The sequence below is a fragment of the Dendroctonus ponderosae genome, unplaced genomic scaffold (genome assembly GCF_020466585.1).
Source record: "Dendroctonus ponderosae isolate FM_Combo_2020 unplaced genomic scaffold, Dpon_F_20191213v2 Dpon_F_20191213_1, whole genome shotgun sequence".
Classification (NCBI taxonomy): Eukaryota; Metazoa; Arthropoda; class Insecta; order Coleoptera; family Curculionidae; genus Dendroctonus; species Dendroctonus ponderosae.
Genome location: NW_026017110.1, coordinates 62652111 through 62666654, shown reverse-complemented (window position 1 = coordinate 62666654; position 14544 = coordinate 62652111). Strand labels below are relative to the sequence as shown.

The window sequence follows — 14544 nt, the reverse complement described above, 5'->3', positions numbered from 1 at the left end:
AAAGTCACATAACTGACAATTTGCACAGACGAATTATCAGAGCAAATTTTCATATATTGTATTATCCTACTATTGTTACACAATTTATTAACATACTCTTTTAGGTTCATTTAGGTTCTTTTGATAACGATAGCAGAAAATAGCTATCGAAACGTCAGGGTAATTTTTCAAATTAATTTCTCTACTAAATGCAATTTTCTCTCACAGCTTGAGCCTAAGTGTGTCGCAGGATACCTTCTAGGTGATAGTTCTTGATTACTTTTTGATAAATAATTCGTTCTTATTGCGAAATAGGAGCACTATTTATCAATCTGTAATAAAAGACAAAAATTTTTGAGGCGAAATACCCAAAAGGAAGTTTGTAAAAAAACGGATGATGCATCTACGCAAACTCATCCAAAATTCAAATTGGTTTACTAACAGGAAACATTGAAAACAATAGTGGGAATAGAAACAATAATTTCCCAAATACATTAAAGCTGTTGATGAAAAGGAAAAGCGTTTGCTTTCAACAAACGCTGTGGAAAAATAAAATGAGACGATTTAAGAAATGGATGGGGATTTTTCAGAGTAATTACGTACTAAATGTTGGGCTTTGTTGCTTTGAAGACAAAACGCTTAACATTGTTGGAATGTGGTTCATTTGTAGGCTAAAACCTTGCTTTGCATTCCATGCCTAAATGTTAATCATAGAGGCCCGCATTGTTCTCCTCAATGGAAAAATACACTGAATTATTTCAATTATTTTCCTTATAAAAAATGAAAATTTCTGCAAGCATCGAGCCATTTCAGCTCTGCACCCAGAATAGTCGAATGGAAGCAAACAGGAATTATTCTCATTAAAGAGACTACAATAATTGCACTCGCAGTATATTGAATTACGGCCTCGACTAATTGAATTCTGAAAGATAAAGTCAGTCTTGACAATGCTCTGCATTATTTAATGCAAAAAAGATTAAAACGGTTCGTTCGCCCTCATTTAAAATGATGATGTCATGGATGTGTGTGGTACATCACTGTAAAGATCAAAGCGCGTTCAGCGGTCTTAATATATAAAATTACATAATTACATCCTTGTACGGAATGCGATGGAAGAGAAATGCACTCTTCAACTATTTAGATCACCCACTCCATGTTTTGGGTCATTAATACATATGCGAACGATCAAATGCAGCAACTCGAAGTCCTTTCCAACTATCCAAACCTTTAATTAAGCGTATTTACAACTCAACTCGTAATGATGCCGTCTTGGTTTAGCAAATGAATTATAGCTGTCTAGAAAAAGTGGAGTTTTATTGTCTCTGAGAACGTTTTTGTTTTTAACAGAGTCTGGCAATGGTTTCCAGACTTTCGCTGCACATAATACGAATTTATGCTTGACAACTTACGTAGTTTCTTATTAAATCAGGATGGTCCTTTTCAAGGCCGTCATCTAAAATGGTCACTACCGCTCCTTTGCCAGTAACACCTTCCAACCAAGCAGGAATTACGTTCATATCTAGCCCATTTCCACGATTCTGGAAAATTTACTTAAACCAATTAACCCTTCCCGAATAAAATTTTGCAAAAGAATCGTACCAGATACCACATGCTGCTCCATTTTGGGTCGGAATCTTGAAGCGCAATGCTTCGTTTAACTCTTCGCTTGGCCTTTTGCTGAGCTGCCCATGCTACACGGGTGTCCGCAGCAAGTCGCACTCTCTTCTCGGGATTCGGATTTATTGAGCGTTTTGCTACCAGACGGTGAGAAAAAAAGTAATGATCCTCAAATATCTGAAACAAAAAGCATTCCTTGAAACCTTCACCAGCTAATGTAAAAATCGTTTTATTCTTAGCACATAATCTACAAAGCAAACGCATACATTGTCAGTTCCAAAGCAATTCATAACGTATTAAATCTGGAGTTATATTCCTTCTGGGAAGGTATTTCACCGTGAAAAATGCTCTATCTGAACGCCACCAACTAGAAAATTATTTTTATTCAACATTAGCGGCTGAAACAGAAAATTCCATATGTTGGAGCTTCCGGACAATTTTCAGTTTGGGAAATGAATTAGAACCATTAATTTAAAAAAATAAACAATAAAATAATAAGCCACTATTGTCGCAGTTAAAGATCATGAACGCTCAAAAAACGCTATTATTTCGGACCTAAAACTTCAAGCATGTTTTTCAATGAGTTCAATGATTCAAATTCATCAAATGATGTAAAATTTATTAATTTTGAGAAAAATTTAATTTTTTTCAAAAAATCGACCCCCACCCTTGGAAATATGTCGGCCAAAAATCAAAATCTCACATGCTTATTTTTTGAGCTCAATCGATTCAATATGCAATTAAAAGTGTTTGGATCAATAATAAGGATGAAATCGTCGGCTAAATGTGCCGAAAATTTCAATTATTTCGGATCTGAAACTTCTAGCATGTTTTTCAATTAGTTCGATGCATTCCTCACGTCGGTGAGCTGAAAATGATGTCAAATTTAAGACATAATTTTTATGCCGTCGTTTAAGCATCAATCAGTATGAATTTGGTAACTTTTTTAAAATAAATTGACCGATCACCGGAAAACGTCCATTTAGACCAGCAAACATCGCCGCTTATATAAAGTTGAGCAGTATTTATTTATGCGGTAGAATCGGCTATTTTATCTCTATTGTTGGGATCAAAGTGCAAAGCCGATACCGATAGCAACAAAAACACCTTCTTATTTTTACGGTGGTTTTTTTCCTTCGCTTTATTCTATTAAAGTCGAAACACATTGATAATTCTCACCAAATCTCATTACAGCATTCCGAAGAGAAGGGATCAGAGTGGAGTTATGCGATTCAAATAGACTGGACCCAAATTATAGAATCCAATCAACCGTTCAATTAATCCTTAATCTGTCGAGCATTTTGAACAATACTAAAACTAGGAAGAGCAAAAATCTCGATACAACTAATATAATTACGTAGTTTTGCTGAACTTTTTCAAAGCGCATAGCACAGCATAACTGTGTGAAGCTAACTAGGTACTTAAGTGAATAAAATTTCATCAAGTGTAAGAAACTTCTAATTTAAATAATTTAAATTAGGTGCTTATCAAGGAGAGGTTCAAATGGGTATTTCTGAATGAGAAAATGGCTTTGAAAACTGACAAAGTTGGTAAAATCAATGGCACTCGCATTGTTTGCGAACAAAATCAATTAGCCAACCTAATTTGGTTTCATTCAGCGGCAAGAAGGATTGAGTAAAGCTAATGAAAATACTTTCATAAGTTTGAAAATGGATTGGCATTAACTGAAACTTGTTTGGGGAAAGCGGAAGATACGTTCATAGGCGTCTGTTAAAAACTGGCATTAAATAGGGCAAGTTTGAATAGTTGCAACGGAAATAATACCAATTATTACATTGTTTGTGGTAGTGTGTGAATTATGCTGCTACCGTATAAACATTATTACCATAACAAAACGATCTAGTGATGAGATATCTAGGTTTCCATGGGCGTACCAAAGATAATGAGTTTGCTTAGCAAATAGCAGGTACATGGACAGTTTACAGTTTACTCTCATAGGTCAGGCTTGTCCGCAAAAAGCGTCAGTTAGAAACCGCAAGTTTGTCATGCTGTTCGACGATCAAATGAACGTATAATTGGGCGAGAAAGTTTCACACAAAACCGTCAGAATGCAGTGAATCGGACATTTCCATTTGCCAGATAAAAAACAGCATTGCACCTCTTTTAGCAGTTTATGACCGCGATTAAAGTCGGCACTTTTTTCTTATTTTAGCTGTATCATATTATTATTTGCATTCACGTAACTGTTTCCACGTCACTGAATAATCAGTTTTTGCAATGGACACTGTGAGAATCACGGATTTGTCGATAAAAAATGTATATTCATTCAAGTACTAAACCTTATCTGGTTGCTAAAATTTCAACTGCGCAATTTGCAGAAAATGCTCAATGCCAGGAAAACAATTCAAATCGTCAAAAAAACTGAATGTCCGCCACTGTAAAGTGTGTTAAAAAATACTGTTGTACTCTGGAATCATAAATGTCATGTTTATCATCCGAATTCTTAACTATATTATATCACTAATGAACACGGCAAATATAACGTAGTTTACCGATAATGCACCAGCAACGGTATATTATCACACATTTTGCTTGGATCTGAAAACCATAAATAATTTACTAACGCTGCCCCAAGTTTATAATTACAAATCTCATAACCAACATTAATAGCAATGTTTGGGGAAAAGACCCCAATTTCACATTATTACACTACAAACAAGCGAAACACTACTTTATTACTTTTATTCATAACTTAAACTGACAAATAAATTAAACATAGGAATAGGACAAAATAAGACAAATAAATCCTTATTAATTGACCTGCCGATTACAAGTAAAAAATCTAAACTGTTCTACATGATTTTAGTCCCGTAATCAAACTAAATGGCCAATTTTCAAATTCAGATTGTGCACTAAAGCATAGCGACCTGTAGCAGGCCGATTGTAAAAACTGGTGAAACGTAATCAATTTTGCTAAAATCCGTTTGATAAAATAAAAGAATAAAACACACATCCAGGCATGATATAATTCGAGTCCCGGTCGTTCGAAATTTCAATAAATGAAAGGGTATAATGTATATGTAATGGACCAGCTTCCGGTTAGATCCGGAGATTAAATCCGTTCAAACGCTTTGTAGATACGTAGGTATACTGTAATGATCTGTTATCAATGTTTGCCGAAATAGCGCGATAAATACATGTTCTCATTAGATCATTTAACCGAAATACGATACAGTTAAAACGTAATTGAATGTTTCAGCTGGAAGGCTTGAAATCGCTTTATTTTAATGTTCTCATGACACCGCAAGTTTATGTAATTTTCGCGATTTAAATAGAAAACAGTGTTCGGACATAAAGTGCTTTTAGGGCCTACCAATTTGCAATTCACATATATAACGCATTTGTCAAGTGGCTTCCAGGGAATTCTCGAAATATTCGCTTTGTTCATCACTAATTACACTCCCGCTTGTAAAAAATGTGTCTTAATATGTAAAATAAACCTAATTATATTCCAGCAGCTGCAAAAGCTTTTTAGCAGGAGAATTTCGCCACTTTCGATTTAGGCATTAACTTCCTGAAACTGCATTTGCAAACCAGATTTAGAAATGTAAAACCTAATCAAAGTTTTCTCTCGCACAATTTCTAGCTGCAAAGTGAAAGAGGAATAATAAATACTACCTTAGATCCCTATTATCTTACCTGGGTCTCCTCAGTCAAATTGTGAAGTAAAAAAAATATCGTTTATTTCATAACGTTTTGGCGAGACAACAGTAAAATAAACGATATTCTTTTTACTTCACACTGACTGAGACCCATAAAAGATAGGAATATCATAACAATTACACGCAGTCAGGAAAATAAATCAAAATAAAACTACCTTAGATGTTATTATGTGTAAACTTTGGAACCTGCCAAAATCTTTAATTTGAATGAAATCGGATTACCAATTTAGCTTCCGAAAAGCTGCTGATGAACTTCCAGATTTGCGGTCAATCAAAGCAATTGTGTTAGCGAGTTTAGTTCGTTGGCTTGTGAAATTATCAATCTCTTTGTACATCCAACTAGCAAATCAAATAGCAATCAAAATAATTCCCGACTTAGAGGAAATTGCAAGTCCACAATAATATGTACATAATCTATCAATGCTCTGTAAATTTTGGGAACAATTGTAGGTGGTTAATGTTATTTTCCTGTTTACTGTTTATGTGTTCTGTCCTTTGCCAAAATGTTTGTGTACTAGTCTTATTCAATTATCACTCTATCACAAATTAATGCTATTGGAACTGAAACCAATTGTGCCTTGTAAATGGGTGTTTTGCTGCCTACCGACAACCAATGCCTAATCTTGATTCAATTGAATTAAATTTTCTGGTCAATGTCAGCTTTAAAATTCACGACAAGCAGACTTTGATAAAGTAAATAAAAGAGTGTTGATTTGAAATTAAAATGTCTGGAAATGGTCTGGGAATATTGTTTTACTACGCAGCGAAATTGGAGGATCATTTATAATAGTTTCCATTTTTTATTTAACCACAGCGACTTCAAGTTCAAAACGTGCCCATAAAAATGCCCATCGCTTTATTATTTTTTGACCCTAGACAATAATGTCAGCTTTATGACGTGACTTTAAGCTCATTATATTTTATTTTAGTTGATTAAATAAACTGCTCATATCTTCCTTTCCTTTGAAAAATCGCGATTTGAATGTTGATACGCTTGGAGAACTGCTCGACCGACTAAAAAGAAGCAAATAGAGCAGTTTCACAACACAAAAGAGCGCTCTTCAAAAAATTCACGGTCTACATATTCAGCTGGAGAAAATATCCGCCAATTATTTCATTTTTCCCGTTCAGCGCCAGTGTGCCCTTAAACATTTTTTCTCGAGAACTTGTTATGTTCCATGTGAACATCCCGGTCGTCACATATTCAATATATACTCTCAATTAGTCGCTTTTGTCGAAATTGAAAGGAGGAATTTTTATTTTTTGTCTTTCATTCCTACCAGCAGACGGTTCGGATTATTATTCCATTAATACAGGTTTGAGATAATCCGTATAATACCTGTCAAACCAATAGGCATTTGATCAAAACAATTCAATAACATGAATTGCTTTGCACTCCGACCATCATGGATCTTTTGTTCATCGTGCTCCATTTAAGCATTTTTTCGAAGTGATCTACGAAAGAGGATAACAACTATGGTTTGGTAGATATCCAAGTCGTGAGAGATAAATGAAAAAATACGCAGATCGTCAGGGAATTAAATTGAGCTGTGCATATGCGAATAGTGCAGAGCAATAAAACTGGACATTTTATATGTTAAAAGCGTTTAGACCGAGTTTAATTCATGTGAGCTATAGATATATTTCCTGCAAAAGGCCTTTGTAACTTCCAGATAGAGTATAAGTATTTTTTACTGGTTTGACTTAAAGGTAGAAAAACTGGTTCGCACTCCGACGTGAAACTAAATATAACTGTCACATTTTGTGGACAAATATCGGCAATATAAGGGCTTAATGCCATCCCGTCAGATGCGAAGCTTTAAGTGGCCTTATATCAACCCTTTCCATAAAAGCCTTTTGGATCTGGCACTATGCGATAGATAAATTTAACAACGCTCGAAAAACTCCTGGATTAAGACATCGTTCTTCCTGGATCATCCACGTTGCTGTGCACATTCGAAAAACCTCTGAATCATTGAGTTCTCACGATTATCACATCGACACACTTCGGGATGTTTTAGATTTTGGCACATATGACTCACATTTCATGAACATTAAAGTACTAACAATTGAATGCTAAACTGGACTCTAAAAATAAATATCAATGATTTATAATTGATGCTGATTAATTTGTACGTAGATCTACATGACGTAATGTAGACCTACTCTTTATCTAGATTAAGTGATACTATACAGGGTGTTTCATTGAGTCTTGTTTTTGATGTAAATACAACAAACAATTAAAAATGCCAGGGCATTAACAAACAAAATGTCCAGTAATATAACGAACCCGGTATGCATAAAATAATCAGCAACATCCGATTAAAAACTGAATGAGCGTTGGTCTAAAAATATTGAATTTAAAATGTTCGGTAATAAGCCGGCTCCGAACAAAACGTGTGTCAAAGACAGAAGGCATTTTAATAAAATTAATGTGAAAACAAGGAAAACGTTACATGGAGTTTAACAGAGATGCAATTTCAGCCTTTGGACAAGTTCTCGAAATAAAATACCGCTAAAGAGGATTTTTCTTCATGTTAACAAGAGTTTTAATACCACGATTTTGCGTCGTTTATTTGCCAGTTAAAGTAAATAAATTACTGGCCAAAGCTCGCAGCTCGGAACCCATGAATATTGACTGGCCCACCTTTTGAGGAACCAATCGAAAAACTCTTTACTTATTATTGTATACACAGAACAATATTTTAGGGGCGAAATGTTCCACATTTGTGCTAATCTGAATTAAAATGAGCATACATTTAATCGTCAATTGTCAAATAGAGCAAGCACTAGGGATTTATTTCCATACTGAATGCAGACGAGAAAAATGTCCCATGTATGCAATAACATTTGAAATAAATAGGGCGTTGCAATGTCATGTCTAATCTAGGCGGATCAAAAAGCTTTTACATTTATTTTAGTGTCAAAACGTAAATCCTTGTTTTAAGTTAGATAAATCCCAGCTACTATGTCGCTACATTTCTTTATTGCCATTGTCCCGATAATCTCGTTTTACGGAATTGTGCCAGCGACAGCGACCGTAGCATGTGTGGAACAGTTACAATTCACTAAGTGAAATTTTCTAACAATCAGACCGATATGTGTTATTTTCGTTAGGTAACGCGTATTTTCGGCCAGCAGTAGTTTGCATAATGCAGTTTGCTAATTGGCACATCAAACCATCCACAGGTATTTAACATATTTTATTTCACATTTACTCGGGCATTTATTACACTAAATTCATTCAAGAAAGTGCCCAAGGGAGTGCCGAATAGTTTCCAAGTTGTTCTTCATAATAAGATAAACAGACCCTGCAGTATACCTTGCCTTATCCCAAGTTTCAGCACCGATTTTTCAATCCCTAGACCCTTTTGCCCTTTATCTACGACTAACAGGTCTAATATACCCGGTGTTAATGTAACAACAATTTTAAATCTGTAAATTAAAATGAATCGAGAAAATTCAAGTGCAGCGCAAAAATGTAGTCTCAATTGAACAGTAATCCAATAATTACTATAAATTGTTTTTCTATCATTTTCTAATCTTTAATCGCAAAAGATATGCGGAAATGGAATTTGGATTACAGGTAAAGTGCCATATAGCAGCAAAGTGAAGAAGCAACTTCTTATCAGAAAGTTAAAGAATCCCAAGCTAAAACAGTACCAATTTTCAATTTGATCCGCAAATAAATGTCCAGAATAGGTCAACAATTAAAGAAAAAAAGTTTGACGAGCTGTAACTCGAAAAATATTTAGATTCAGCATTTTCCTTCATGACTTCGTAACAAACATTGCTAACTTTTTGAAGCATTTGTTAATACCGAGTTTCTATCTTATCTTTGGCTGGATGGAGATTTTAGCGACTAAGCAATCACTGTTTTCGGCAGGTCAAAAACAATCATTCAGTCGTTTGCAAAAATTTTTGTGTGATTGCCGCCCTCAAATGGAGATAAATAATTAAATTGGCATACTTCTGAGTTTTATTTTTAGACAGAGCACATATAACAATGTTGCAAAGCGCGGTGCAGGTTCACCTGAGTTTATTTAGTAGTACTTATTGCCTCTTACCAAAGGAGTCTTATTTTACCACCTTTGGCTTTATGCATAATTTGCTATAATGACAGCAGTAAAGTGTCCTTCTTGAAACTAATTTTACGCGAAATAGTTCTGTAGCAGGAGCGGGACTTAAATACAGCTGCTTATTTATTTGCGTGCATAAAACATTGTACAAAAACTCGTCCCTCTGCTTGTTCGTTTATTCTAAACTCTGTGCAATTAAGATTGAAAACAAACAACTATAATACAACTAAATATTTATAATGCGTCCAACAGTTAATTGTCAGGAATAGTGTTACGTTGAATTCAAAGCATCCATGTGATTTAACATATGTAGGTACGTGCTATAAAAAACTAAAAACCCACCTAAAATTAACCTGTTTATTTTAACTTTCATTTATGGAGTATTATAAACAGTTTTTGCGGCCTGATTTACTCTAATCCATACCAGTTGATATTCCAACTTTTCAATTAAAGAAATGGGAAACTGTTTGGTCGATAAAATGTGGGGAACGTGCTTTGAAGCATTACAATATTGAGTTTATTAATAATAGGTAACTCCCAAACAATGCAGTTGGAAAGAAATTGTTAAAGCTTGCTTAATTTAAAGGCTTATCGCATTTACTAACCACTTGAACCACATACGAAGTTTGCAAATTTCGATAAATTCTGTTATCAATAGGACACGAAAAGCCTTTCAGAGTTGTCTTGTCGAATATATCCGAAACATCTCCGGCCTTAAAAATGTTGTTTCCCTATCTAGCTAGCAGGTCTTCATATTTAGGATCTATCCAATTTTTCTGCTCAATATATCGGGTTTAGCTATAATAAAAGCCATTTAACCCGGCTGGTTTGTAGCATACTATTTTACATCAAAAATTGGACGAAAATGATCTTGTTAGAATTCGCAGAAAAATCTGTACTTTCAGTGAATCTATGCAATAAAATTGCAATTAATAAAAATATCTGCCAGTAATAAAGTCAGAACGTGACAACCGGTTAAATGGCAGCCATTTATGTGAGTATTCCTCCGATTTCTCGCCTGAAATTTAAGAATAATGGAAATTTTATATGCGTAGAAATAAAACGATGATCAGTAACGATCTCCTACGTGCAGCAAGCAAGATTTTGCGATATAAAAAATACATAAAAAAATTATCCAACCTACACTTTAAAGAACCTTTTATCGAACGGAATAATGACAAATCTTTATGTTTATCTCCGAATTTTTCTTTAGTAAACAAGCAATCGCCCACATTTCTCCACTTTGAAGCTCAAAAGGCTCAATTGCTCGACTTAGCGAAAGAAATGAAACAGTTACCAATCGGAAAAACTGCTGGTTTTCGCATTATTAGGCGAGTTTAAAAATTCCAGTGTGTCCTAAGGTACACGAATCGCTAGCATCTTCAGCGAAATGTTGTAAGCAGAACTTTAGCGGAGTATCACTCGATTAAATAACAAAAGTGGAAACACGATTGATCGACGAATTATTTTTGAAGCCAAAGTTTTAGTTACAGTTCCCATTTACTGTCATTTCATTTACAACGCGACAGTTGCAACTTTAGCAAAGCAGAATTCAACTTTTAAGCACCATTATTGTTTGCTTTTCATATGTAAAGTTTCATGTCCGGGGGCTCGGTGTTCCTGTTTTCTAGCAGGAACGACGCTAGAACAAAACATGTTTGTTCTAATGTCGAGTTAAAAAATCTCCAAAGAATCCGCCTGATGGATCATATATTATCTGCGGAGACTTGATTGAAATTGATTACCTATGTAAAAATGCTCCCCTAAGAAAGTCGCAGGTGCTTTAATAAAAATCCTGACAGGAAAACTAATCCGGTGCAGCAACATAATAAATGACAACTAAAAGGGGCTATTCCCCTATTTTATCCGTAAGGAGAGAAGACTGGAGTCCCCTGGTCCAGAGTAATTGCAGTCGGCCCTTATATGTACAAGAAAAAAGGCAAAAGCATCGATTCCCAATTTGAGTCAGGGATTGGCTGCACCATTTTCCAATAACCATATTAGTGCTAATAAAAAGTCTGACTTACCAGCCCATGATTGACGAATCCATGATCTGCGGCCACTTCCTCAGCTACTTGCGAACCACCAGGTATATGGACAGCCCATTGTTGTGTGTAATGGGCATGTGAGCTTAAGATGCAACTAGTGACAACAATAATTACACAAACCAAATTTAAATAAAATTTCATCGTCTTGTAACGCCCCAGTGAAGCGAATTTTTTCAATAATGTGACTGGTAGCGGTTTTTCTTTGTTGGTGGAATCAGTCTTGTTTAAGCTACCAGAAATTGACTTAGGTTTGTGTTAGGTTCTGATGTGTCTTTGTGCTTAACTTAAAACAATTCTGAGTTCTTTAATCCTAGCTAATATTTGAGCTTATATAAAGTATCTTCACTCTGAAAAGAAAATAACAATACTTTACTAATACAATAAAGATTTACCTTCATATCGTTAAGATACCATTGACCACACCTTGACATGCTTATAATTCCAGCACCAGTTATCAAATATTTTTTAAACGGATAGCACAACAAACAAATGGACTGGATTTGGTTGGTCCAGATAACGCATATCACTCGAGATAATTATTTATAGTTATGAACGTTCAGTTGCTGTTCGTGTCTCTTGAAATATCTAAAGATTACTGTGGCCAAGAAAGCTCAGTTTTCGGATTAATTGGTTATGCAGGCCCGTTATAGTTTTGGTAACTCGGCGGTAATCATCAACTGTCATCATCATTTAGAAACAAAACGCTCCAAACCCAAATTGCCTATCAAGTTGTAACATATCATTGCATGGTTGTTTTTCTTAACTTAAAATGGTAAACCATTCTGGCTTAAATTGAAATTAAGTAACTTTTCTCCGGTTAAAGATTCGTTATGGCCAGTTTAAACTGTTGCAATATATTTAACCTCATTAAAATATTTAGATAAAATATATTAAGGCTTTTTTGCTTCAGCATTTATTACTCTCAGCTGTCTTTGATCTTAACTTGGACATCGCCAGAGAGTAAAGCAACATGTTTATTAGGTTGAAAGTTGGAATTTTCGCAATTTTCCATCACTCACTTGCTTCTACTTTGCGACTTTTGCGAGACAAACTTAATGCTCCGAATGCAGTTATGAGTTTCAACGGATTTTGGAAACGAGACGAGATACATAAATACAAAAGGCGTAAATTTGAAGCTTAATTCATCAACAAATAATTTATCAAAAGAGATAGTTTCGAGGCCATTCCTTGAAACTAATGAGTTTTTCGGGTTTTTATGCATCTTCAGAAGTGGTTTGCTTGAACGCCTACACTGTTCAAGCAAAGCACTTTTGAAGATGCAAGCCACTCGTGCTTACGAAACGTCAGGAAGAAATTCTACCGAACGATGGCCTAAAAACCCATTAGTTTCAAAAAAGAATTTGTGTGAAAGTAAGTAAAAAAAAAGTAATAATCAAACATCGATTCCTTAAATAATAACGAAATTATTAAAACCCGAAATACACTCTTAGATAAAAGCGATTTGACAGTCAATTTAATGGGGTTTTCTTTCGGAAAGCTTGTACAAGAAAACATACGATAATAAAATGTGATTGAAGGCAACCTTTACACGGATTTTCGGCGAAAAAGAAAACCGACGGAAAATGTAGTTGTTGAATACATTTGCGGATATCAGAAAGGATCTTGAGTGGCAAAAAATTAATATCCGGTGGAAAACGAAAGTTCGTCACTTAAAGCTTTTGATCGGTTCTAATCGGCTTTACTTCTGCTCCTAATAATGTTACAGCTTTTCCAATATTGGACTTTCAATTTCGCTTTAATGGAGACGCGTTAGATCACACATAGTTGACTTCCTTCAGACAAGTAATTAAACACTGTTCAGACAAGCAATATTGCATTGTGCAGCAAAAACCTGATGCGTCTTAAATCTCAATTAAAATTTACTTTCTCATAACTCCGTCATTTAAAATAATGCCTGGAACGTCAGTAATCACCTAGCAAAAGGTGGATGGTCCTTTTCACGGTATTACAACTGATCATTAAACAGGTCTCGCCAACATCCGGTGAATTCGGCGTTATATAAAAAATCACACATAAAAGCAGCCATGCACAATACACGAACAATACTCTTGAATGAACATTTAAGTTGCTCGGATGGAAGTTTCAACAAAGTTTATAACATAGAATTGGGAAACTGAGATAAAGCAGAGTTAGCAGATTTCATGCAATGATGAATCAATTTTTTTGTTCAAGTGTGTGACGTTCCGCACGCACAGAGCAAACCACCCCCTGACGATGCCAGCCATTCGTTCTGGCGAAACGTCAGGAAGTAATTTTTTCAAGGGCGGCCAGAAAGCCCGAAAAACCCACCCAGTGTCAAACAATGACCGCGAAAACATTTAACAGGGTGATTGAAACTGGGTGATTTTTTCGGGCTTTTAGGCCCCCTTCTGATGTGTTTGTACACAGACATATACATTAATTAATACTGCAACTTACAAAGGTCATGTTTTCATCTGATATCACTGAAAACATTGGTAATGATGCAAACTACAACTAAAACTGCGTTTAACTCGACAACACCAAATCCGAGATAATGTTTGCCAAACAATTTAGAACCAGCTATCCGGTATTATCCCACTTCGCATTAAAACGACCGCTCTAATTGAAAATCAATTTACATGAAGCTTTGAATTTCAAGGAAACCCAATTTTTCAAATTGAAAAAAATTCGAATTTGCGCGCTCAGAGAATTTCGCCGAAATCGCCGTACGATGCGGAAAGTTTGAAATGACTGTGATCGCTGATCGCGCTGAAACATCGCGCGGAAACGTTTTTATGCAGCATGCGCGCGCGTCTTCCTTAATCTTTTTATTTAGTCCTTTCAAAGGAGCATCCACACTTTCGAAAGCATCATCCTCATCCTCTTTACAATCAATTTCCACCAATGGAAACGAACTTTCATCAAATTACGAGTTGCATTTTCATCAGCTATTTTTTTCAGCATCACTAGGCACTGCTTGGAATTAGGTACTTGCTTCCAATATTCTGCTAGCTCTGGAGTGGCTGTTGTGCAAAAGAAATAACAAATTAAAATAAAATCCTGGGTTCTTCAGTCATTTATTGTTTATTTATCAATTAAAAAAACGTTTCGGTGTTTTCCACCATCATCAGTTTCAATGTGTAGCGTTGTTGCTAC

General features: G+C 35.2%; 1 protein-coding gene across 6 annotated transcripts in view; it reads right to left on the bottom strand.

The window, feature by feature from the left end:
- The window catches only part of LOC109541004 (furin-like protease 1), a 31621-nt gene that overhangs the window by 13243 nt on the left and 3834 nt on the right, over positions 1–14544 (bottom strand). For 3 of the 6 annotated variants that reach the window (XM_048666666.1, XM_048666682.1, XM_019909629.2), the window contains exons 2-4: positions 11386–11753; positions 1579–1773; positions 1389–1517 (exon numbers count right to left, since the gene is read on the bottom strand). In XM_048666666.1, coding sequence (XP_048522623.1) covers positions 1389–1517; positions 1579–1773; positions 11386–11547 — 486 coding nt within the window. In that variant the 5' untranslated portion in view covers positions 11548–11753. Of the gene's footprint in view, positions 1–1388; positions 1518–1578; positions 1774–11385; positions 11754–11817; positions 11838–13845; positions 14175–14544 lie in introns of those variants that run through there. The other 3 variants (XM_048666671.1, XM_048666676.1, XM_048666679.1) reach the window with 3 other exon arrangements.